The sequence below is a fragment of the Oncorhynchus gorbuscha genome, linkage group LG12 (assembly GCF_021184085.1).
Source record: "Oncorhynchus gorbuscha isolate QuinsamMale2020 ecotype Even-year linkage group LG12, OgorEven_v1.0, whole genome shotgun sequence".
Classification (NCBI taxonomy): domain Eukaryota; kingdom Metazoa; phylum Chordata; class Actinopteri; order Salmoniformes; family Salmonidae; genus Oncorhynchus; species Oncorhynchus gorbuscha.
Window position 1 is genome coordinate 28,511,708 of NC_060184.1, and position 26,689 is coordinate 28,538,396.

General features: G+C 43.1%; 2 protein-coding genes across 6 annotated transcripts in view; both read left to right on the plus strand.

Annotated features, from left to right (window-relative positions):
* Nucleotides 1-2,778: 2,778 nt before the first annotated feature.
* Nucleotides 2,779-9,481, plus strand: gpatch2 (G patch domain containing 2). Of its 2 annotated transcripts, none has more exons than XM_046291722.1 (10): nt 2,779-2,963; nt 3,496-3,739; nt 3,935-4,467; nt 4,692-4,756; nt 5,865-6,041; nt 6,265-6,385; nt 6,526-6,565; nt 6,688-6,752; nt 6,882-6,970; nt 7,612-9,481. In XM_046291722.1, exons 1-10 carry the CDS (start codon nt 2,914-2,916, stop codon nt 7,779-7,781), a joined length of 1,554 nt encoding a protein of 517 aa, XP_046147678.1. In that variant the 5' UTR covers nt 2,779-2,913; the 3' UTR covers nt 7,782-9,481. The 2 variants fall into 2 exon arrangements, with proteins under 2 accessions (XP_046147678.1, XP_046147679.1); XM_046291723.1 differs by having other exon boundaries at nt 3,935-4,464.
* A 2,244-nt stretch (nt 9,482-11,725) lies between these two features.
* Nucleotides 11,726-26,689, plus strand: part of LOC123991643 (estrogen-related receptor gamma-like) — a 49,450-nt gene continuing 34,486 nt past the window's right edge. For 2 of the 4 annotated variants that reach the window (XM_046293282.1, XM_046293281.1), the window contains exon 1: nt 21,984-22,303. Coding sequence is in view for 1 of the 4 variants with exons in the window: in XM_046293281.1 (XP_046149237.1) it covers nt 22,248-22,303 (56 nt within the window). In the remaining 3 variants the exon portion in view is untranslated. Of the gene's footprint in view, nt 11,820-15,524; nt 15,693-21,983; nt 22,304-26,689 lie in introns of those variants that run through there. The other 2 variants (XM_046293284.1, XM_046293283.1) reach the window with 2 other exon arrangements.

The following is a 26,689-nucleotide window of genomic DNA, read 5'->3' on the forward strand; positions in this document are numbered from 1 at the left end:
TTGAGCCTGTAATCGAAACCACAAATGCTGATGCTCCAGATACTCAACTAGTCTAAATAAGGCCAGTTTTATTGCTTCTTTAATCTGAACAACAGTTTTCAGCTGTGCTAACATAATTGCAAAAAGGGTTTTCTAATGATCAATTAGCCTTTTAAAATTATAAACTTGGATTAGCTAACACAATGCGCCATTGGAACACAGGAGTGATGGTTGCTGATAATGGGCCTCTGTACACCTATGTAGATATTCCATTTAAATATCTGCCTTTTCCAACTACAATAGTCATTTGCAACAATAACAATGTCTACACTGTCTTTCTGATCAATTTGATGTTATTTTAATGGACAAAAAATGTGATTTTCTTTTAAAAACAAGGTCATTTCTAAGTGATCCCAAATGTTTGAACGTTATGGAACAAAAGAGCAAAGCCTAGGTCAAATCTTAGATTGTCCCTATATGCTTCAAATGAGTAAATTGGCCCAAGATGACTGTAGGCCATCTCCTAAATTGACTGTATTGTAGTGTGCTAGTAGCTCTAAAGGTAGAATGGAGCAGTTCCCTATTATACCCAGAGTGTGTGTGTGTGTGTGTGTGTGTGTGTGTGTGTGTGTGTGTGTGTGTGTGTGTGTGTGTGTGTGTGTGTGTGTGTGTGTGTGTGTGTGTGTGTGTGTGTGTGTGTGTGTGTGTGTGTGTGTGTGTGTGTGTGTGTGTGTGTGTGTGTGCACTAAGAGCGCCTGTGAGTTATGTAGCTGTTGTGGGCTAAACCAATGTCACAGTATACTCCCTCCATCTGCAAAGGCAGCAGGGACATGTGGGATTGTGTGTGAGGAATCCTGTATAGATGTAAGTTAAAGAATAAGAACAGACAAAAAAAAACATATTTTAAAACTATTTTGTGAAAGTGCATGTGTAACATAATTATATAGTTTAGTTGGGTGAGAGTTCAGGCTAGTTTGCCAAATGTGCACTTTTTCATTTTGAGATACACCTCATAAGCCATGCGTGGAACTGAAAATAAAGCAGTATGTTTAATTAAGCAGTAAAAACAATGACTTGTAGCTGAAATGTAGGTTTAACAGGCTGTTTTAGAGTATTGCTTATCAGTTTGATATCTGTCAAGTACTTAAGCCTACAACAGATCATATCTATGCTAAATGCAAAGCTTCTTTTTTTTACAGTCATCAATGGTGCCATGGTGTTCACTGACCCTAAAGCTATTGAGAATGTATGGATTTGTCACCTACCCAGAACAGACATCTGACTGGCTATTGGTCTGACTATGTCACCACTGCTGCTAAGGGTGATGTCAGCTTTGGGCTACTTACTTCTCAATATTAATTTTGTTTTTGCTACAATGCATGTAACTCAAGTATAAGTGTATAAAAATACTGCAAAGTGCTAACCAAACTGTACGTGAATATCTGGTGGTATACATCAAAAACATGTTTTTTTTTATGACTTTGAGGTTATGTTCACACTGTTCTTCCAAATGATTTATTTAATATTTGTGTTGTACTGAATATATTGACAGATGTTATGCCATGGATTTTACATACCAGTTTGTGCATCATCATGAACATTGATTTGTACCATTATATAATTTGTAATAAACTGATTTCAGTCATAAATGCTTTATTGTATTCTAGATGTTATATTTAACAACAAAAAATGATGACCTAAAGAAAAATTGTACACTACTGCTGCGTCATGGTGTTAGTCTCTAGACAGCCTCGCACAATGTACCAAATACTGTTTGAGCTTATAGTGCTGAAACAGTGCTGTTGCTGCCCTAGGTCTGGGATTTCCCGAGACTGTCACGTTGTGGGTAGGCCTACACCCAAATAGGTCTGGGATTTGACTGCATTGTGGGTATAGTGCTGAAACAGAGACTGTCACGTTGTGGGTAGGCCTACACTTTGTTGCTGCCCTAGGTCTGGGATTTCCGAGACTGTCACGTTGTGGGTAGGCCTACACCTTGTTGCTGCCCTAGGTCTGGGATTTCCGAGACTGTCACATTGTGGGTAGGCCTACACTTTGTTGCTGCCCTAGGTCTGGGATTTCCGAGACTGTCACGTTGTGGGTAGGCCTACACTTTGTTGCTGCCCTAGGTCTGGGACAGAGACTGTGTTGTGGGTAGGCCTACACTTTGTTGCACTAGGTCTGGGATTTCCGAGACTGCGTTGTGGGTAGGCCCTAGGTCTGGGATTTCCGAGACTTCACGTTGTGGGTAGGCCTACACTTTGTTGCTGCCCTAGGTCTGGGATTTCCGAGACTGGGTAGGCCTACACCTTGTTGCTGCCTAGGTCTGGGATTTCAGAGGTCTGGGTAGGCCTACACTTTTTGCTGCCCTAGGTCTGGGATTTCCGAGACTGTCACGTTGTGGGTAGGCCTACACTTTGTTGCTGCCCTAGGTCTGGGATTTCAGAGACTGTCACGTTGTGGGTAAGCCTACGCTTTGGGAAGGAGTGAAGAGTTTGGAACAAAAGAGCAAAGCCTAGGTCAATTCTTAGATTGTTCCTATTCTTATCACTGTGGCTTGTCGTAAACCAGACCCACACCAAGTCTCTACATCTCTGCTATGTGACAATATTTGAAGATTGCTGTCCAACAATGATCCCCAAGCAAACATATTTAGAAATTTTGTCAAAAACTTCAAGAATGAATAGCCTAATGTTGCCTCTGGTGTATAAAGCATGTACTTCCACAAAGTTGCTGGAGAGACACTTTAGTCCAGTAGGTGGCCTTAATGCACCATTAATGTTGGTAGCCAACCACAACAACACCACAGAAGAAAACGTGTTTCTTCTAGGCTTTCGCAGATTTGTTAGGCTAGCTTTATAAAAATGGTTACTCCCTTATTTAGGCGTGTTCCCGTCATTTTTGGTTAAAAGTAACAGGCTTTGGGGGGCTTTAATGTCAGGTGCAGCTAATTTAAAGACCTTTAGTAAAGCGGGAACCAGCTGGTAAGTAATTTCTGAGAAAATTGCTACCTAGCCATCCGATTAGCCTAGCTAGTTACCTGACTGGACAGCTGCTTATATTTTGAAGACATTACAACGTTAATCGGCTACCTAGTTATCAGATGTTTACATTTTGACAGCAAAATGGGCCACTAACGTTAGCTAATAAATAGTGTGTCCGCTAACTAGCTTGTTTTTCTTTTTTTGGTTTAGCCAACTATGCTAGCTAGCTTTTAAATGTAGGTCAGGTCTCCATGGATTGGATTAACACATTGGCAGTGCCTGGGTCGTTTAGCCCAAGCTCTGCGTGGAAGTTCATCCAACATTTGGCTGCAGTTAATACTTACCTAAGCAATAGCTAGCTGGGGTTAAGTTGGTATATACACAGATACTACTATTAGATTGATGCCAGGTCTTATACTCATGCCAAGGGACAGTTTTCCAAACACACACGATTTGGGCTATACACACAAATTCATATATTCTTCACTGTTTGAACCACACACACTCACACCTCCTTTCTCTCCTTCCCCAGGCACTTTAGCCGGACGATGGACGAGCTGGTCCATGACCTGGTGTCGGCGCTGGAGGAGAGCTCGGAGCAGGCGGCGCGGGGGGGTTTTGGGGATGGGGGGGACCACGCGCTGGCTGTGGGCTGCCTGCTGAAGAGACAGGCCCGGAAACGCCGTGGGAGGAAGAGACGCTCTGACAATCCCCACCCTCCCTGGGAGACTGGCCACCTCAGTGAGGGCTCCGAGTCCAGCCTGGACGAACATAAGGTGGGGAGGTGGTCTCGGACGGTCCAGGTCCTCAATGAACCTCGCATATCTTGTAATTGTAAAGGAACAGTACCTTGGTAACTGTACAGTAAGAATATTCCTTAAGAGCACAGATACTGTCAGTTTAACTGTCTAAACATGTGTTGTAACTGTTTGTCTTAATCTATTTCTCTTCCCTCACTCCCTCCCTGTCAGGACTACCGTGCCACCACAGGCAGCGTTGCCAGCAGTAACAGCCACCCCCGTGACAACAGCGACTCTGACGAGCAGCTAGGGCCCAAGCGCCGTACCCCTCTGAACCCTGACACAGGACGTGGCAAGCGCCCCCTCTGGCAGGAGGACCTTGGAGGAGTGGGGTGCGCGGAGGGGTCCCGCAGTTTGAGACGCCGCCGCAAGGTCAAACGCATGGCCGTCGATCCCCCTCTGGAGGCAGTGACCTCCAATAGCACCACCCCCATGCTAGGTCCCCCGCCTGTCCCCAAGCCCCACGGAGGATGCAGGATCCCTGGGGTGAGTGCAGCTGAGGGCAGGGCAGTGATGGAGCTCACTGTTGGTGGGAAGGGCAGGGTGAAGAAGAGGAAACTGGCAGCCCACAGGCTTGGGTTGGAGGCGACTGATGAGGGCGCATTGGTGGAGCGTGGGGACGCCATTATGAGGCAGGCGGGGCCCAAGGACAAGATGGAGTTTGAGGAGCAGAAGGGCTCGGACGAGGACATGAGTGACAGGTGGTTAGTGTTTCCCTGCTCCTTTGTGTATGTCTATGCGTTCACATGTATGCTCACCTGGTTGAAAGCAGGGTTTAGAAGGCTTGTTTAAGGTCTCCTACCTCAGAGGTTTCGCTGTGGGATGGACACTGAAAATTGACTTCAGACTTTTCCCTTCTTTTCCCATCTCTCCTTACACTCCCATCTTTTATCCTTTTATCGCTTTCTTTCTATCTCTCTTTTATTAGTGAGACCAGCAGTGTGAGCAACAGTAGTGATGGTGGACTGTACACCAATGATGAGGGGAGGCAAGGTAACCATCTATTTGACCAAATCTTGTCATTTACAGGGACTGGTGGAAGAAGCGGTGTGTCTGCACCCACTGGTCTACCACACCTTTCCACTTGAGTTTCATCATTAACTGAAATGTGCACAGTGACTGTAGGCCTATAACCTCTCACATGTAGACTTATGTCAACTGAACTCATGCAGAATTAAGTATTTCTTTCAGTGCAATGATGCACGTAATGTTAATTTTGTCTCTGGAACATAAACTTTGAAATATGATATCTTTCAGCAACTCTTGAGGGAATGCAAGTGGCCTGATACGTTATATGCATTTGACACTTTTCATAAAAGCAGACCGTAATAAAATCACAACATTAAGCATCCAAGACGAGCGGAAATCTAATTTGAAACATGTTGGATCGTTGTACAACCTTCAGCAAGGAAAGAATCATGACCTTGTGTTAGAGCTTTTCTCCCATTCCCTGGATGTCTCATGCTGTGAGAGAAGCAGTAATGGATCAGACAACTTTACCGACATCAACTATATTATTGATGCATTCATTCTATCAATTTGTAACATTTATTGTTGTGAGTACTGATTTTTATAGGTCAGAGAGTTATGACCGAAGACAAGATGCATGTATCTAATTATAAACAAGTTGACTAACAAATATCCTTCCAAATATCTGAAATGTATTATAAGCAGCAACACATTTTAAATTAGGTTTTAAAAAAAAAAACATTTCCCGCACCCACTAGGGGAAAGGGGGATCCCTAGTCAGTTGTGCAACTGAATGTCTTCCTGCATTTAACCCAACCCCTCTGAATCAGAGGTGTGGGGGCATGTCTTAATCGACATCCACGTCTTCGGTGCCCGGGGAACACTGGTTTAACTACCTTGCTCTGGGGCAGAACGACAGAGTTTTACCTTGTCAACTCTGCGATTTGGTTACTGTCCCAACACTCTAACCACTGGGTTAACTTCCACTATGTATGTAATTTATAGCAGTGTTATCAACAAGAATAAAACATGTCTTATAAAGGTTAGTCAAAATGTAAACAAGTAAATGTTTTGAATGGAACCTTTTTTCTCAGCCCTGACCTTTAACCTCTGCCCCCTCCCGATCTCCCAGGTGATGATGAGCAGAGTGACTGGTTCTATGAGGGGGAGCCAGGGGGGGCGTGTGGGGTGGCGGGGGTGATTCCCTGGTGGGAGAGGGAGGCAGGGGAGGAACTGGACCTGGCTGACCCGGTCTTCAACAGCATCCTCACCGGATCCTTCCCCATCATGAGCCCCGGAGCACAGAGAGGTAGCTGGACCCAGACCTGTCTGTTTATATATCTGCCTGTTTGTTTGAATCTCTGGGCCCAGTCCTGCTTTCTCTCTTTCTTTGCATGATTGTAGAATTTGTTTTATACAACGAGTTGGGGGCATTTCCTGCACAGGGTTTATCATTTAGCTTCTACAGCTGCCATAGTGTTTCTCCTATTCCAGTCTATGATGTGTGCGCTCTGCTGCCTCTCCTGTGTCAGGGTTCCAGGCCAGGCTGAGCCGGCTTCATGGCGGGCCCCGGGGCCAGGCTTCTCAAGGCAGCCCAGGACAAACCTTCAACGAGCGTCTGGGACGACACCACCAGGACCCCCACTCACACGAGTCAGTCTCCCTTACCTCCCTCGCAGTCACCCGACTTGTAGAATATCTGTCTATACATTTAATTTTTCCCTCATTCTGTATTTTTCTCTATTTGAATTGACTGTGTGCAAATGAACTTAACAAATCTGTGTCCTCCACAGCCCATGGTTTAGTCCGGGATCTAGAAGAGAACATGGACAGGTAAGACATGTTTATTACTTAGCTGCACTTTCAGAACAGTACTGGGTATTATACATTTGTGGTTGATAATGCCCAGATGCATTTTACATTTGCTAATGGCTTTTCATTTGTTCTCTCTCTAGATGCACTGGGACTCACGGTCAGACAGAGGCCATCGGAGGAGCTGCTCAGTAAAGACGGCCAGCAGGTACAGGAGGAATGGTCCAATCAGCGAAGGATGTAGCAGACATATGATAGTTGTTCCATCCACAACAGCACATTGTTTCTAGAATGTTGCCAACAGATGGATGCTTATTTCCTGGTTGTGGTTCTGCAGGCAGACGAGTGGTCACCTGGGGTCTCTGTGTACGGGGGATGTCAAGAGGAGACGCAAAGCAGCACCCCTTGGCTTACCTCCGCCCACAGGTAAACTCTTTGACACACCACTGTACTGTCACACTCCTGACTCACCCATCCATCCCCTGTTAAATCCATCTTTGGCTCTCAACCCTCTAATCTGGATTGGACAGCAGTCAGTTGGCAGGCTCTGCAGTCACAGAGAGATACCAGATTAACCCTAAACCAATGACTGCTGTGTATCCCAAACCACACCTGCTCCCCTCCCACCCTTCACCTCCACCTCTTAAGTTGTGTGTTTGATGAGAATGAGGAATTAAAGGGTTAATGGGTCATAACCAGGTACCCATCTTGGTTCCAGGAAGAGGATATGAAGGTATTTACCAATGGCTACAATAGGAAGTGATGCAACCGGAGTCTGCTCTACTGCCCTCATCTCTCCTTGCTACATAAGAGCAAAGGGAAAGGAAGAGAGATGAGATGTCTATTGTGACCCAGTCATTGTAGAGCAGACCGGTGCTAAATCATTAGGTTGGAGTGGTAGAGGTCAGGGGTTAAATACTGTAGCTCTGTCGGCCCATTGAGCCAAATCAATAAGCCATCACCGAGATCATCTGCTCGTATCTCTTTCAGTCTCCCCTTCCTTCTCGTGTCTGTCTTTTTCTCTGTTGTAACTCTGAGTTCCTGTTCTTTTATCTCTCCTTCTCTAGGGGTGGTAGGTGAGAGTGCGGGGCCCATCCCAGAGACCAACATGGGCAACCGGATGCTGCAGAGTATGGGCTGGAGCCCCGGCATGGGCCTGGGTCCGGAGGGCAGGGGCATCACCGAGCCTGTTCGGGCCACACAGAGACCCAAGGGAGCGGGTCTGGGTTTTAAATGAGCCTGAGGCTTTAGGCCCCAACTGAACAGGCCAGTAGGCCTCGATGGAGATGGACCCTACTGAGAGCAGGGAGGACTGTGGTCAACTCTCTCTGGGAAAGAAACTCTGATGGAGCAGCAGAGCTGGATGAAGAAACGGCTGCAAGTCGGCAATAACAGTTTTAACTAATAGGAAGAAGGAAAGGATCATCTGAGGTGGGAACCCCAACGCTCCATGCACTTCCACTCTTAACCAGGGCCGACACTCATACGGGAAGTTTTGACCCTGGTTAGGGGAAGTGCATGGAGCGTTGGGGTTCCCACCTCAGATTTATAGTTGGGATGTCCAATGTTTCTACCAGGGAAAAGGGAAGGAATTGAAGAAAAGACCCAGGCGTTGTTGAGTTTGATTGTACGAGACTAGCCAGGTTGTGTAGTTGGACTGTGTGTACTGCACAGGACACTAAATGGCTCAGTTTCACAAGAATATAATTTCTCTTCAATCAACGGGTTGTTCTGATATTGCACAGTATGACAAAAAATATATTTTAGGTGAATATCACTGTACGCATGAAAATAATGTGTGTGGTGGAAGTTTACATTTGATTTTAAATGTGTTTTGCGACACTACATTGGTGTTATTCCAGGGTAATTATAATGGAATAACATTATTCCTGTGGCTTAGTACAAAAAGATGATGGCTGAAGTGTTAGCAAAGTACTGCATTAGGTTAAGGTAATTACAATTATACTACTTGTAGTTTCTCTGGTATAACGCTAATGTAATGTAACTGGCAAATGTTTTTTTTAATGATTCTATATGGTTCCTTTTGGGATATCGGGCAGTGATATTTGATTGTAGATGACAGTTATTGGTAATAAAAATGAAGATTTTTTTTCTCCTCTGCTGCTGACTGCATGTGCTCCCATAGAAACAGAATGAATTGGACAGGCATCCCCATTCAAGTCAATAGTGGCATAATGGGTTGACTGGCTAGCATTGCAAGAGTACCCATAGGAGCAAAGTAGGAAGTGTACCCATCAATTTGTGGTGCGATTTTTGTTTTGATTCAACTCAACCGATTACAAAGAAATTACATTCCATTAGCCACATCAATTAACATAAATTCAATGAATGTTCTACATCAGCATTGAAATGATTGAATACAGTACCAGTCAAGTTGTCAGGGTTAGAGGTTCCCAAACTCGGCTCTGCCCCCCCCCCCAAACCCCCGGGTGCACATTTTGGTTTTGCCCATTTAGGTTTTGCCCTAGCACTACACAGCTGTCTCAAACAAACAACTCATTATGCTTTTTTTTTATTTTACGGTTATGACATTTGTTTTCATGATGGTGTCCATCCATAACCGGCGGTTATATGGTAATTGCCGGCGTAAAGATGGTATTCCTGAGGGAAGTGGGAATAATTCAGGAAAATAATCTTGAAATAAAATCATTGTATGTATGGTATTGAAGTAGAATGTTCAACCCTGAACAATCCAGAATAGTGTTTATTTTATTGAAAAGGCAGTGCAGTTAACTTGATTTCCTGTTTTTTTGTTTTATGACATTGAATTAACACTTGGGAATTGTGAAAATGATCATATTGCCCTTTTTGTGTAAGAGCTGTTTGAAAAATAATTCCAGGAATTTCAGCCTGTTCAAGTGGTGTGGAGTTATTTGGACAAGATCATGACATTACAATCTGATCTGATTATTCTGACCAATGACCAGTCATCTTTTATTTGCGTGCCTATCCTACTTTGAAGGGATTAGCGGGGTAGGCTCTGGCCAAGACGATCCTATCCGCCAATCAGGGCTGTTGGGCCATCAGACTGAGCATTTCAATGGCAAAAGGAGGCATACTTATTTTGCATTAAATAAATACACAGTGTTTTATTAGACATACAGTGATCATTTAAACGTAACATTAAAAAGACTGCATGGGGGGCTTTAAAAAGAAGCCAAACAAAATTCTGTTTCCCAATCATGCTGTACTTGCTATGTATGTGTAGCAACCATCTCATGGCAATGTCTTTACAATAACAATTCCCAGAGTGTACAGTAGACCGTAACATGTTTTATAAAGTGAGAAAATTATATTGGTTACACTTTACAGTCTTCTATTTACCTGGTAAATAACAACTGAAATAGGTTTGTTAAAAAAAAGTGTTACCATTGCCAATGTAATGTTCATTAATATTATTATTATTATATTATTAAACTTGAGGGCCTGAGTGAAACAATCCCCCTGGTATGAGCAGATTCAGTTTGTGGGTTCAGTTTGTCTTACCATGTCTCTCTTGCTCTCTCAAGCAAAAAGCAACAGAAAAATACTCCCTAAGAAAACATCAAAATAAAAAATATTTAAAAAACACGCTTTATAAATAGTACTCTCTCACGAACTCAATTGATATACACAATATGACCAAAAGTATGTGGACCCCTGCTCGTCAAACATCTCATTCCAAAGTCATGGGCATTAATATGGAGTTGGTCCCTCCTTTTGCTGCTATAACAGCCTCCACTCTTCTGGGAAGGCTTTCCGCTAGATGTTGGAACATTTCTGCGGGACTTGCTTATATTCAGCCACAAGAGCATTATTTCGGTCGAGCACTGATGTTGGGTGATTAGGCCTGGCTCGCAGTCGGTGTACCAGTTCATCCCAAAGGTGTTCAATGGGGTATGTGCAGGCCAGTCAAGTTCTTCCACACCAATCTCAACAAACCATTTGTGTATGGACCTCGCTTTGTGCACGGGGGCATTGTCATGCTGAAAGGAAGGGGCCTTCCCCAAACTGTTGCCACAAAGGTTGGAACCACAGAATTGTCTAGAATGTCATTGTATGCTGTAGGGTTAAGATTTCTCTTCACTGGAAGTAAGGGGCCTAGCCCGAACCATGAAAGACAGCCCCAGACCATTCTTCTCCACCAAACTTTACAGTTGGCACTATGCATTGGGGCAGGTAGCGTTCTCCTCGCATCCACCAAACCCAGATTTGTCTGTCGGACTGCCAGATGGTGAAGCGTGATTCATCACTCCAGAGAACGCGTTTCCACTTCTCCAGAGTCCAATGGCGGTGAGCTTTACGCCACTCCAGCAGATGCTTGGCATAGCTCATGGTCATCTTAGGCTTGTTCGGCCATAGAAACCCATTTCATGAAGCTCCCAGTGAACAGTTATTGTGCTGACGTTGCTTTCAGAGGCAGTTTGGAACTCGGTAGTGAGTGTTGCAACCAAGGACAGATGATTTTTACGATCTTCAACACTCGGTGGTCCCGTTCTGTAAGTTTGTGTGGCCTACCACTTTGCGGTTGAGCCGTTGTTGTTCCTAGACACTTCACAATAACAGCACTTACAGTTGACCAGGGCAGCTCTAGTAAGGCAGAAATTTGAGGGACTGACTTGTTGGAAAGGTGACATCCTATGATGGTGCCACTTTGAAAGTCACTGAGCTCGTCAGTAAGGCCATTCTACTGCCAATGTTTGTCTATGGACATTGCATGGCTGTGTGCTCGATTTTATACACCTGTCAGCAACTGTGTGGCTGTAATAGCCAAATCCATTCATTTGAAGGGTTGTCCACATACTTTTGTATATGTAGTGTACTTGCATCAAACTCACATGCTGACAGAGAACCTCGCTAAAACATGATGCTCTTGCCTCTCTCTTTCCCTTCCTCTCCCTCCCCTTCGCAAGGCTGCTACAGCGATCCCTGTATCTATGGCAAATGCAGAAGAGCTGTGTCCTCTACTTCCTCTCTATCCTCTTCCCCTATCACACACACACACACTCAGGACTGAGTGGGGTACGTGAACTCAGCGCTGGTCCAGAGGAGAGGAGAGAAAAGTCTGTGCTGCTGCATCGCTGAGCCACAGAGAGGAGAGGAAGGAAGAGAGCTGGGGAGAGCTGAAGGCAGAGAGGAGAGGAAGGAAGAGAGCTGGGTAGAGCTGAAGGCACAGAGAGGAGAGGAAGAGAGCTGGGTAGAGCTGAAGGCGTTTGTCCTTGAGACTGACTGACTGACTGCAGCTGGTTGCAGGGCTCTGGAGGAAACAGGGAGAGTGAGTATTGAGTCAGACAGGGCATGGGCAGGGGCTGGATGGGATGTTAAAATATGTTGTTGTGGGGTATTTAGACTGGGGGCATTTAGAGGGTATTTGAAAGTGTGTATCTAGAGTGGGGTATTTTGACCAGGGCAGTTGACTAGAGGGCATTTGGGCTGGGATAGAAATGTTTGTGTGAGTGTGTGTGTGTGTTTCCTTTGTCCAGGTGGGAGAGGTATGTCCTGTACTCAGGTATATCCACCTAACTTAGGTTTCTATCGGCTTCCTGCTCTCCCAAAACAGTGTGTGCCACTACCCACAGTTAGTTTTGAGAATAGCTATCTTATTGCATTCCTCAATCTTCCGCCTGCATTCTAAGGTCAAGTTGGTCAGTGATGAGTTGTTCTCTGTCATTTTTCCAATACATGTTCATCCTTCATTCCATGTCGCATGGGTTAAGTAAACATTTCTTTACAGAGCTTTACTCTCTCCATCCCTCTACTGCCTCCTTTTCTTTAGTGTTGACAGATCGATAGTTATACATCTATAATTGGAAGACATCAGTTATGGCGGTCCTCCAAAGCCAGTCATTATCGTGTGTAATCTTGGAGTGGTGTTCCTGGCGTAGCTGAGACCCACTGGTCTGGCTGATTGGCTGCTGCTCAACCGATCCACCTTTATAGGAGAGAGAGGGAGAGGGAGGGGGGTGGGGAGAGGTAGAGGGCATAGCGAGAGGGACAGGTATGTGCGAAGGAGGAGAAGTAGGAGGGACAGGAGAGGGGAGAGAAAGGAGAAAGATGGAGAGGAATTGGGGGAGAGAAGGAGAGGCAGAGAGAGGACAGGGGATAGAGAGAACAAGAATGAGAATGAGGGAGAGAAAATGGAAGAAGGAGAATGGGTATAGGAACTGGAGAGAGTGAGAGAGAGGAAGAACAGAAGAGAGGTGGGATGAAGTGGGAGGAAATTTGCACCTAAAAACCCTGTGTATAAAGTCGACTGCCAGAGTAAGATTATACCACCTGTGGAGAGAGAGGTTAACTGTGAGGTGGTAGGCCAGGTAATCCGATCTTTAGAGTGTGTCTGCCTGTTTGTCTGCTTGCGTGCGTGTGCGTGTATGTGTGTGTGTGTGTGTGTGTGAGGTTCCTGCTGTCGTCAGCAGGTGTCTGAGTTTGAGACATCATGCTGAGAGGGTCAGGTGCTGACTAACAGTATTCCACCTGTGTAAGCACCACCCTGGTGGCTTCACACCTGAGATGTGCCCCGTGATAGGCCTGGGAAGCAGGTGTGTGTATACAGAAAACACCAGATATAAGGATGACAAAGAATACAACAGAGATAAGGTGTGAAGAGCCGTGGTGACCTTGGTGAATCTTCTCCCGCCCTCTTTTTGTTTTGTTTTCTCCATATCTCTGTTCATCATTTGAGGAGAGAGGTGAGCAGACAAGAAAGAGAGATACAAAGAAAGAGAGAGAAAAGGAAGAGTATTAAGGATTAGGAAGGACAGGAAGACAGAGACAAGAATATATGTAATTTAGAGAGATATACAACATTACCAAAAGTATGTGGACACCTACTTGTCAAACATCTCATTCCAAATTCATGGGCATTAATATGGAGTTGGTCCCCCCTTTGCTTCTATAACAGCCTCCACTCTTCTGGGAAGGCATTCCGCTAGATGTTGGAACATTGCTGCAGGGACTTGTTTCCATTCAGCCTCAAGTGCATTAGTTCGGTCGAGCACTGATGTTGGGCGATTAGGCCTGGCTCGCAGTCAGCATTCCAATTCATCCCAAAGGGCTCTGTGCAGGCCAGTCAAGTTCTTCCAGACCGAACTCAACAAATAATTTCTGTATGGACCTCGCTTGTGCACGGGGGGCATTGTCATGCTGAAACAGGAAAGGGCCTTCCCCAAACTGTTGCCACAAAGTTGGAAGCACAGAATTGTCTAGAATGTCATTGAATGCTGTAGGGTTAAGATTTCCCTTCACTGGAACTAAGGGGCCTATCCCAAACCGTGAAAAACAGCCCCAGACCATTATTCCTCCTCCACCAAACTTTACAGTTGGCACTATGCATTTGGGCAGGTAGCGTTCTCCTGGCATCCGCCAAACCCAGATTTGTCCGTCGGACTGCCAGATGGTGAAGCGTGATTCATCACTCCAGAGAACGCGTTTCCACTGCCTCAGAGTCCAATGGCGACGAGCTTTACACCACTCTAGCCGACACTTGGCATTGCGCATGGTGATGTTAGGCTTGTGTGCGGCTGCTCGGCCATAGAAACCCATTTCACAAAGCTCCCGACTAACAGATCTTGTGCTGACGTTGCTTCCAGAGGCAGCTTGGAACTCGTTAGTGAGTGTTGCAACGGAGGACAAACTATTTTTATGTGCGATGCATTTCAGCACTCGGCGGTCCTGTTCTGTGAGTTTGTGTGGTCTCACTTAGCAGCTGAGCTATTGTTGCTCCTAGACGTTTCCACTTCCCAATAACAGCACTTACAGTTGACCGGGGCAGCTCTAGCAGGGCAGAAATTTAACAAACGTACTTGTTGGAAAGGTGTCGTCCTATGACGGTGCCACGTTGAAAGTCACTGAGCTGTTCATTAAGGCCATTCTACTGCCAGTGTTTGTCTATGGAGATTGCATGGCTTTATGCTCAATTTTATACACCTGTCAGCAGCGGGTGTGGCTGAAATATTAGAATCCACCCATTTGAAGGGGTGTCCACATACTCTTGTATATATAGTGTGTCTGTACATAGGGAGATAGATAAAGGGAAGTGAACTTGTTAATCCTGTGCTTCTTGCTGAGAGGACATCCCATCTGTAATCCTCCAGTGGTTAAAAAAGGTCTGCTTACATGACCCGCTGAAAATACAGGTTGGTGGGTTATCTGCTAAACACAATGACAGAGGGGAAGAGAGAGAAAGAAGGTGGGGGGGTAGAAGGAGAGGGAGAGAGAGAGAGAGGTTATACCTGTCATAGGTGAAAGCAAGTGTTCTACGTCATAGTTTCAGATCAGTGATTACTCCAATGAAGGGGGGAAGAACGTATGTTGGCTTTATAGGACTCCACTAGAGGGCAATCCAGACCAAAGTGTTTAGGGACAGCTGCAATAGGCTGGCTATGGTCCCGCAGTCACCCAACAGTGTTTTTTCCTTCCCTCTGTATTCCAAACGGGACTATACAGGGAGGGTCGTGTGAGCAGTGCAAACCATTTAAAACCATTGATTAGTTGGTTGTCACCATAGACCAAGTAACAGTTTTATGGTCAGTGGCATGATCAGGTGGTCCCAGTTTCCCACACAGGGAGGGAACAGCCACTGGTGGCAAGGCTCTGATAGTGAATACATCCTGTTTCCTGATCAATATTTAATGTGTGAGTGACTGATCAATATTTTGACCAATCTGCTCATCATGGCACTAAACTATCAATCTCTCAGTCTATCTATCCAAAGACCCATCCATATAGTCCCTCCCTCCCTCCCTCCCTCTTCTCCTACTCCTTAACCCTTCCTCCAATAATCCTCCCTCTATCTCTCTTCTCCTACTCCTTAACCCTTCCTCCAGTAATCCTCCCTCTATCTCTCTCTCTGTCTGTCTGTCTATCTCTCTGTCCCTAGCATGTACTATATCTGTGCAGTGAGACGATAGTGTTTGCCTACAACATGTCTAAGTAATTGATGGATTGCACTGAGTTGGACGATAGCTAAACTCATTATTCTCAGTGCGTCTCGCAGTGATGATGTCAGAAGTACCAGAGTAAGAATGATGAGGTGAGACAGTAGGGGGTTGGGGACACCAGAGAGAGACGCTCTTGGTTTAGAACTCAATCTGACAGCTGTCCCTATAGAGAGGGTGCTGGGATTCGGAAGGGAGTACAGTAAATCAAGGTGAGTTGAAATCACTGAGTAAAAACAAATAGAGTTAAATTGACCCCATTGGAGTTAGTGTTGATAACTGGAGTTGAATGGGATGGAGTACTTTTAACTCCATTAAGAGTAACCAGAGACAGGGAGTTAAAACTATGGAGTGTCCACATATGTGCGAGGGACCTCATTGTCATATTTCCCAGCATGCTCTGTTTCAGGTAGATTTTTAAAAAATGGTTTGTTTCAATATCTGTGTTTTCACATGTACATTGATTGTTTTTGATCTTATGCTACACAATGATATGTAACATACATTTTCTTAACTAAACTAAGCTTAATAAGTGGTTGGATTTATTGGAACCTTTACTGAAAAGGCGGTTCCAGTTTACATGATGTACTGGGTAGTCTGTCACATCCGTTCTCTCATATCTCCTCTGACATGCATTCTGACTGTAAGTCCTGGGTGATTGCTGGATAGCCTCCCTCTGAAATGGATGCAAATAGTGACTGGATGTCATATTGTAAACCACCATAATATGACACAGAAATATGTAAATGAGACTTTACACCTCAAATGGGACTGTATAAATCCCCAAAAATAGTGTTGAGTTTGTCTCAATAGGAGTTTAAATAACTATTGTGATTATATTGTAACTCTAGAATACTGATCGACACTGCGGAGAGTTAAACAAGTCACAGGGTTATTTTCCATTAATACCGTACAGAGTGAAACCCAATGACGCAGAGTTAAATATCAACACTAAATATGAGCAGATACAACTCTAAAAAAAATAATTCTGTTGCCAGAGTATGTTTTACTATTTTTAGACTGGGACCAACTGTTAACTGTAGCAGAGTTAAATCTTTTTCAATTAAAGTCAAATTTACTCTGCCGTTTTTTATTGTGTGAGGTTTGAGGGTTGCTTCCTCCACTCTCTCAGATTGAGAAAAACGGATGTAATCCATACTATGGTCAATGCTGACTGCTTAGTTTTGTGTTACAGGTCTCTCCTTTTCAGAGCTTTGAGAAGGTAGGCTACATAGCACCGACCTCTGGGTAGAGAGCTTATCGAACATGAGAAAGTGGGACCTTTATTTTAATAGATTCCCCAAAAGTCTTGTCAATCTTCCTTGAAAAAGCCAATCTATTTCATATGCTGGACATACATTTTCATGAGGCTCATAAAAAGTGACATTAAGTTTTAGGGCACCAAATACAGAACAGTACCCGGGGTTTGTTTCATATGGTTTCTTTTCAGAAATGCATTCAAATACATGAGTGTCTTGAAATCACAAAGTGAATAGGAACGGTCTGGCAAGGTGATGCATGTATTGTCATTAGAGCGGTCAAACTCATTTCCTGTGATATTAAACTCAAGTGGCTAACAAGAGGCAACTGTGGCCCTGCTCTTGTGGTTCTCACTGTTATGGTATTCCATCCCAGCATGACTGCTTTGTGCCATAGAAAATGTCAATCTTGCTCAAACAACGACTTAATTGATCAAATAAGTAATATTTTGCTCTCCTCTCCTTATTAAATGTGTTTATGGCTTTGTACCTGAATTAGCCAAAGTGTACCACCGAACGAATAAGGCTATAAAGAATATATTGGTAGTAACAGCTACTAAAAGCTATTAGGGGAACTTCTCATACATAAACCGTATTCTTCCTAAATGGTTTATTGAAGATCATTTCCCTGTGTTACATTTACGTTGGGGTCAAGATTTGGTGATTGTATATGATAGCATTACTGAACACAGACACAGATATTTTGACACTATGGTCATATGACACGAAAATAGAGATCTTTGGACACATCAGCAGTGGGTTTGACATTTCGAAAGGACAATGCATTGTGTAACGGCCCTGAATTTTTCTGAACCGTCTCAGTGCTTCTCCTTCCAATAGGGCGCTTCCCCTTCAATTCCCAATTAAATAGGGCTTCTGCTTCCAATAGGGCGCTTTCCCTTTAATTCCCAATTAAATAGTGCTTCTGCTTCCAATAGGGCGCGGTCCCCTTAATTCCCAATTAAATAGTGCTTCTGCTTCCAATAGGGCGCTTTCCCGTTAATTCCCAATTAAATAGTGCTTCTGCTTCCAATAGGGCGCTTTCCCTTTAATTCCCAATTAAATAGTGCTTCTGCTTCCAATAGGGCGCTTTCCCTTTAATTCCCAATTAAATAGTGCTTCTGCTTCCAATAGGGCGCTTCCCCTTCAATTCCCAATTAAATAGTGCTTCTGCTTCCAATAGGGCGCTTTCCCTTTAATTCCCAATTAAATAGTGCTTCTGCTTCCAATAGGGCGCGTTCCCCTTAATTCCCAATTAAATAGTGCTTCTGCTTCCAATAGGGCGCTTTCCCTTTAATTCCCAATTAAATAGTGCTTCTGCTTCCAATAGGGCGCGTTCCCCTTAATTCCCAATTAAATAGCCAGCATCAAGCTGCGCAAAAGTGGGGTTGTGATGGAGACGTGAATGAGGATGTGTTATACACTCAGTGACAAAGCGTCTCTATTCCGTTTGTTTTGTAGCCTAATAGAGTTTACCCAGGATCGGATCCACTCTTTGCGTAGATTGGATTGTCTGACCTTTATTTATACGGTATTTCATTTGTTTTGATGTGATGTATACTGTGATGATTTATGTAGTTAGTTGTAGTTGAGGACTTAGTAAGAGTTGATACTTTTTAAAGTTGTGTGGTAAAAATGATTAATACTGGGTTTACGCTACACTTGAATGAACGGACAAACATTGCGTGACAAAGGTCACTTGAGTTCCCTGAACTCCTTTACCGGGCTGGACTCTTTTATTTATTTATTTTCTTCTTCTTTTTTAATTTAAAAAATATATATATTTTATTTTTAGGCCCGAGGTACAGGACATTTCTGGAGGAATCAGAACGCATTGTGTTATATGTGTGTGTAATCATTTGTTGGTAAATACAGCCCATGCAAAATAATACAGTTGTTTTTCTTTCCAATGTTTTAAGGGTTTATGAAAAGTGTATTTCCATCCTGACTTTTACATAAGTCCTTTGTACCAAGTGTAGACTTGACGGACCAGATGGGACTGATTCCCTCCCAAACCAAAAGGAGAAACCAATGTTTTCTCTGGTAGGCACAACCTACCTGGCACCCCTATAAATAATAACCTCAAGTCAAAACTGTTACAATATGTAGAAAATACATAATCCCTACTGTAAAATATGGTGGTGGATCTTTGACGTTATGGGGCTATTTTGCTTCCTCTGGTCCTGGGAACTTTGTTAAGATCAGTTGCACAATCATGAACTTTACCAAGGACCAGGACATTTCAGCCAAAACCTGGTTGTCTCTGCCAGGAGGCTGAAACTTGGCCGCAAATAGATCTTCCAGCAGGACAATAACCCCAAGCACACATCAAAATCCATAAAGAAATTATTAATTGACCAAATAAAATCAACATTTTGCAATGGCCATCTTGGTCTCTGGACTTGAAAACCTGTGGTTTGAATTGAGAGGGCAGACCATAAGTGCAGACCAAGGATATCAAGGATCTGGAAAGATTCTGTATGGAGGAATGGTCTAAGATCCAGCCAAATGTGTCCAATATCATAAAATACAGGTGTTTTAGGAAATGGCTCAGTGTTGTTATCCTCACAAGGGGAGGGCGCTGGAGAATTGAAAACAGCGGATACAATATATTTTTTTGCATTACTTGCTAAACAAAATCTTTCTCTGAGAAATTGTATTAGTATAAAAATATGTATTTTTAAAATGTTTTGAGCATACAATACAGCTCATTATTCGTGTTATTTATTTTACAGGTCTTTTTTTGCTCATCTTTATCAAGGGACGCAATAATTCCGAACCCCACTGTACATTGTGTGCGTATATATGTGCAGGTGTGTGTGTTTTGTGAGGTGTTTTATGCGTCATATGTGTGAGTGAGGTGTTTAATGTGGAGCTCATTAGCTGTGTGATAAGAACCACTCCATGGAGTCTGGAGTTTGGGGATTAGCAAAAAGCAGATAAGCAAAGCGATTTCTCCTTGCTTAAGTTTGTTTTTCCAGGGGTCGCTTCAGAACATGATATTGTGTGTTGTACAGCATGTGCGTATGAAAGAGAGGAGGGGGGGGGGGGGTTCACTTCAGAACACGGTACACTACTCAGACTACCTAGATTTGAATCTGAAGTGTCCGTTTCCACTGATTTGATATCAAGACCACAGAAACCCATACTGTATGCACACTTACTGTTCACCCCTGCATCACCTTCCTTTGTGTTAGATGACCAGCTAATGAAATAAGAAAAGACAATTGGAAACAGTCATTGTAATCTGGACATACGCTCCACCTCTTCCTCTCTTTTCTCCATCTGTCTTTCTCTTTTTACCCCTTTCTTTCTCTCTCTTACCTTCTCTCCCTTTCTGTGGTTTTGTGTGTGTGTGTGTGTGTGTGTTTTGTATTCCTCTCTCTATATTCTTTCCTCTAAGCCTTTCTGATACAGTAATCCAGCTGAGAGGCTTTGTGGGGTGATTTGGCCGCTGGCTGATTGCAGGCAATCTCTCTGTTAAGTGATTCACCATCCAATGATCAGAGATTTCCTAAGACTCAGCTGGGACATGCTGAGGACTAAAGAGGGTCCTGAGTTCTTTAGTAAAGGAAAGAAAATGAAAATATTTACCTTGTAGAGAAGACATGAGTGGAGTGTCTTCAAAGTATGCTGTAAGCATGCAGGCATAGTAATGTGTTGATGGTCTTATTTTTCACATCAAGTCAGTGTGCTCCAGTGGGAATTCTAACACCGCTTTTCACCCCTCGAACATTGTTGCTCCTCTTTGATACCTGCTTGTGTGCCAGAGGTGGCAAGTTGCCCAGAGACACACTCCAGCGTGTGTGTGTGTGAGCGTGAGTGCGTGTGCATATATGTGTGTGTGTGTCAGTCAGGGAGAGGTCAGAGCTTCTGATTAGGCACATTTTAGTGACAGATCCAGGTTTGGTGCCGGGGGATCTGTGAGTTATACAGTTAGGGAGGCTTGCATCATTGAGTTACTTAATTTATGTCAATCAGGGCTTTTAAATAAAGGAAATCAACGTGCGTGTGTGTGTGTGTGTGTGTGTGTGTGTGTGTGTGTGTGTGTGTGTGTGTGTGTGTGTGTGTGTGTGTGTGTGTGTGTGTGTGTGTGTGTGTGTGTGTGTGTGTGTGTGTGTGTGTGTGTGTGTGTGTGTGTGTGTGTGTGTGTGTGTGTGTGTGTGTGTGTGTGTGTGTGTGTGTGTGTGTGTGTGTGTGTGTGTTTGGGGGTAGGGGTGGTTGGAGGGAGTGCTGTGGCACCTGTTGTTCAGTAGGACATGGACACAACCTAGATAGATGTATGTATAGAATGTCCTTAAGGATCAGGTATCATCACAGTAGGACAAAAGCTTTCAGAACTCACTGGCCTCACTACAAACAGGCAGGGATGAGTAGGTTACTTTCTAAATATAATCCGATACAGTTACTGGGCACAGACCTCAATTCAACGTCTATTCCAAGTTGGTTCAACGTAATTTAATTGCAATGACTTTGAAACAATGTTGATTCAACCAGTGCCAAGTGGGTAGTTACCTGTCCAAAATTGTAGTCAGTAACGTAACTTTTGGATTACCCAAACTCAGTAACGTAATCTGATTACTTTCAGTTACTTTTACTTTCCCATTAAGAGGCATTAGAAGACAAAAAGGACCCATCAAATGCATTTGGTTTGTCATCATAGTGGTCTCTGACTTGTGGTCCGACTCATTCAGGTGGAAGAAAATTAAACTTGTGCCTTTTTTCAATACTGAATTCAATGTCATTGAGAAAACAAAGGTAAAAAAATTGCAAGTATGCTTTATCAATTTAAAAATAATCCAAGATATAATAATCACATTTTTCAAAAGTATCTGTAAACTGATTACAATATTTATGCTGGTAATGTAACTGAATACATTTTCTTTTAAATCAGATGATATGTAACTGATTACATGTAATCGGTTACCCCCCAACCCTGCAAATACTCACGAGCACACTCACATCTCAACTGCAACTATATTCAAATGCAACAATTAATTTAAATGGCTAGCCTCCCAGGCTGTAATGTACTAATGGAAAATGTTTTTATTAGGACAAAGAGCGAGATCCTAACCAGAAATTCCGATTTAGAGTCTGGCCGGCTCTCATTGGAGTAGACGGTGGCCAATCAAATGCCGACATTGTGGTACAGGGGGAGGGGCATGCAAAATAGTTCCTGAATATTCATGAGGGCCAGCCCTAGCTTAGAGTGCTCTATCATAGAGCTAGCCACAACAGTTAAGACCTCACTGGCTGGAGTGTCAACACTGCTGCTAGAGGGAAGTCAGTGAGCGCATGAGAAACAGACACACAGAAACGGAGAGGGAGCGAGAGAGAGAGAGAGAGAGAGAGAGAGACTGTTTTTCCAGTGAAAGTGTGTGTATAAGAGAAAAACAGAGATTGGTAGAGACACAGAGAAAGAGTTATAGGGAGACACAGACCAACTAAAGAAAGAAAGAGGAAGCTGACAGGGATCGTTGCTCCTCAGAGTATGGTGTCAAAGAGCACATGGATTTAGTAGAGCTGTACCTCCCTGAGTGTTTCACCTATCACCCTGACACTGAGTAAGTACATGGACTATTCTGATCCATATTCTGTATGTATACAAAACTGTCGGTGGAGTGTAAAGAAAGTTAGCACAGTGATGTTATTTAGGTAATGGTAAGCCTTGAACAGTGTGCATGTGCACTACGACTTGCTGTCTCGTTCTCAAATGAAGACCTTACTTTGGGTGTTTTTATTTGCTATTTGGTGTGGTGGCGTCTTCTATGTCAGTACAAGCACATCTGTGTGAAACAAAGGCAGTGGGCTGTCATATGTAGTAGTTATTTAGGGAACAAGTGTACCTCTTGGATTTTTACCGAAAAAGAGAGTGTCTGAATGAGAGGATAACTTTGACAGATGAAACCCACATACCTGAGCTGAGGGACTAGGTCTGAGAGGGAAATAGAAGGTGGGAGGGAGGGAGGGAGAGGAGCAACAGGGTGTGAAAATGGAGAGTTGGAAGTGGCTGAGAAAGAAGATTATGAAGTAGAGAGAGATGAGGTGAGGAAAGCAGCGAAATGTGTGGTATCTTACCCCCTGCAGAGCAGTGAGGATCAGTAAGGGTCCATAAACTGCTGCAGACTCTAGTCTACAGTCGTTCCACTAGTATGCTGGTGCACTGAAGAATTGTACTTACAGTTGTGATGGCTTTTGCCACAATTTTTATATACTACTGTGTACTCTTGAACTTGTTTTTATCACTGAATATTCCAACATTGTACAAGTGGAGAAATAACACAACTGTCCAAATTGAATATTTTTCTTACTCCCTGTAACAGGTTACTTAATTGATCATTCATAATTGTTAAATGAATTACCATTATCATTTTGTTTACATGTTGGTTGTTATCAATCTGCATTGTGTTGTGTGAAGCCTTAACACTGCAGAGAGAGGTACGCTTCTGTAGGTTGGTGTTATTAGCTATTTGTTGCAACACTGAAAAGCAAATCCTGTTAACCCTGTGATAATACAGAACTAGACAACAGCTCAGATAAGACCCTAACCGGAGGATAACAGGATATTAGACATTGAGGAAGAGTGACTGACAGAGAGAGGGAGATGGAGGAGGGGTGAGAGGGGTGAGTAGAGGATGCAGAAACAGAGCATGCTTTTATGTTTTGTGTAACTATGTGTTGTTGATAGTGTAATTACAGTGAAAATATGTGGTCCTCTGTAGCTCAGTTAAAGCTGCAATATATATCTTCTTGGGTGACCCGACCAAATTCACATTGACAGATATATAAAACACATTTCTTTCTCATTGAAAGCAAGTTTAAGAAGCAGTAGATCTGTTCTATGTGCACTATTTCTATGCTTCCCGTTCTTACGTTTTAGCGTCTTTTACTTTCGGTTTTGTACACCAAATTCAAACGGCTGAAAATACAATATTTTTGGTTATAGAATATATATTTCACAACAGTTTAGATGGTACAATGATTCTCTACACTATACTTGCTTGTTTTGTCACAAACTGAAATTAAATGAACTATTCTATTTTTTTGCAACGAGGAAATGGAGCGATTTCTGCATAGTGCATCTTTAATAGAACATGGCACTTGCAACATCAGGCTAGTGTGTTCGATTCCCGGGACCACCCATACATAAACTGTTTGCACGCATGATTGTAAGTCACTTTGGATAAGTGTCTGCTAAATGGCATATATAATATACAGGTATAGGAGAAGTGTTACCATGTTTATCCCCTTCCCCAGTCTGTCGAGACATAGGCTGTCATTGTAAATAAGAATTTGACCCAACAGGTCCAGCACTTAATTTGTTTAACCCAACATCTCCAGCACCAACTGATTTGACCCAAGCCCTTTACACACTTAAACTAAGAGCCATCAGTGATGCTAGTGTTTCAGCTCCGGCCTGATACCTCATCTCCTATTGGCCCATTAGGAATCACCATGCACAAGACTCCTTTGACCCAAATCACTGACAAGGGGGGTTAGAGGCTAAATGAGCAAGTTAAGGAGGATGCATAGCTAGAGTAACCTAAATCCACATCTACCAATACTTGACATCTTTGATCATCTTTTAGGTGTTTGGGGAGGCAGGGTAGCCTAGTGGTTAGAGCGTTGGACTAGTAACCGCAAGGTTGCAAGTTCAAACCCCCGAGCCCACAAGGTACAAATCTGTCGTTCTGCCCCTGAACAGGCAGTTAACCCGCTGTTCCTAGGCCGTCATTGAAAATAAGAATTAGTTCTTAACTGACTTGCCTGGTAAAATAAAATGTGTTATATATATTTTTTCAAAACGGACTACTAAACGAATGGGCACAAAAACAAAATATACCCAAATAATAATTTAAATGAGACTTGAATGTATGGTTTTTCTACCTGCCTTTTAGTCCTGCAAACAATTTGACACATTCCCTCACTCTACCTCCTTTTCCTTCCCTGTGTGTGTGTCCCCGGCTCTCTTGTCCTTTTGGTCATCGTCTGTATTGTGACTGCTCATTTGAGAGTGAGTGTTGCCTCCTCTCGTTGCTTTTTCCTTTCTTTCTACACACCCCGGGTTAATGGCCCAGCGATTGAGCCCTTTCTTTCTCTCCCTTTCTGTTTTTCACATTCTCTCTATCTGTCTGCTCCCATCTTTCTGTCTGACCGTCAGTCGTTTCACGCTGCATTTTGCTCTTTGTTTCCAAGGTGCAATTAGAGTTGTTTTGGATACGAACACACTCTCACACACTCACACACACAGCCTGTTACTTTATAATGTTCCTCCGAGACTGTGATTTACACCCAGAGTCTATGGGAACTGCGCTAACAGGGCTTTGATGAGCTTTTTTGAAGAGCTATAGATCTGTCAGGTTGCCACACCATGTTTTACAATTCCACTGTAATACTAATGCATTATGGGGAAATTCCGACCCGAGTTAAGTGCGAGTAAATGGAACGTAATTCCCTTTTTATGCACTTTTCTCTCTATGCATACTTAAGCATGAGAATAGCATATTCACCCGCTATTCATTTGCGGTGGAGATCACAGATATGGAGGTGTGGCTGAGGTGTCGAGAGATAAAGCCGTATTCTGACCTTGATTTAATTCCATAATTATTCCATCACCTTTTAAGCGCGAGGAAACCATGAATAAGGTCGAGCGAACCTGCCGTTTCCATGTGGAAAAAGCATCTATCTTTTTTTTCCGATAGAAATAATACCATTCTCCTTGCACTGTAATTTATGCATTGATAAGAGCTATTGACAAGAGCTGGGAAAATGAGTAATCCGTTTGGAGAAGGGGATTGTAAATTCACATAGCAATTGTTTTAGATTATTTTTCTTCACGATCCCTGGAGACGAATGTGAAACCAGTCATATTGAAGCAAACCAGGGGTGAAAGTAAAACAAAACAAAATGTCAAGAAAACTGTTAGTTATTATACTATAATTTATCATTACCGCATGTCAGAGGCATGAAAAATATGTGAATGGACTTGAAAACGGGTGGTATAGCCTACACACCAAAATGCGATGTGGTTCGACAAGAACACTGACATTTTGCCAAGGCAGAGATGGGTGGCGGATACGAAGACGCACGAAAAACAGTGGACGCATAAATTATAGCCTAATAACAATTGCCAAATGTCATTAGGACTACACGTTTTGTGTAAATTATGTCTCTTTCCATTCACCACTGTTTGGAGGCTGGAAATATGCTGTTAGTGGACGAACATGCATTGGTACCCTAGTAAAGGAGCCCTTTGAAGTTATATTTATATATTTTGTAAAACTAAAATTAGAGGGTAGATCAGCTTTAAAATATTGCAGAGTGTACCTTCCATCAATGTAATTGTCTGCATCATTTCCAATCCCCAATATATATTTTTGTAAATATATATATATATATACAGTGCCTTACGAAAATATTCGCCCTTGAACTTTGCAACCTTTTGCCACATTTCAGGCTTCAAACATAAAGATTTAAAACTGTATTTTTTTTGTGAAGAATCAACAACAAGTGGGACACAATCATGAAGTGGAACGACATTTATTGGATATTTCAAACTTTTTTAACAAATCAAAAACTGAAAAATTGGGCGTGCAAAATTATTCAGCCCCCTTAAGTTAATACTTTGTAGCGCCACCTTTTGCTGCGATTACAGCTGTAAGTCGCTTGGGGTATGTCTCTATCAGTTTTGCACATCGAGAGACTGAAATTTTTCCCATTCCTCCTTGCAAAACAGCTCGATCTCAGTGAGGTTGGATGGAGAGCATTTGTGAACAGCAGTTTTCAGTTCTTTCCACAGATTCTCGATTGGATTCAGGTCTGGACTTTGACTTGGCCATTCTAACACCTGGATATGTTTATTTTTGAACCATTCCATTGTAGATTTTGCTTTATGTTTTGGATCATTGTCTTGTTGGAAGACAAATCTCTGTCCCAGTCTCAGGTCTTTT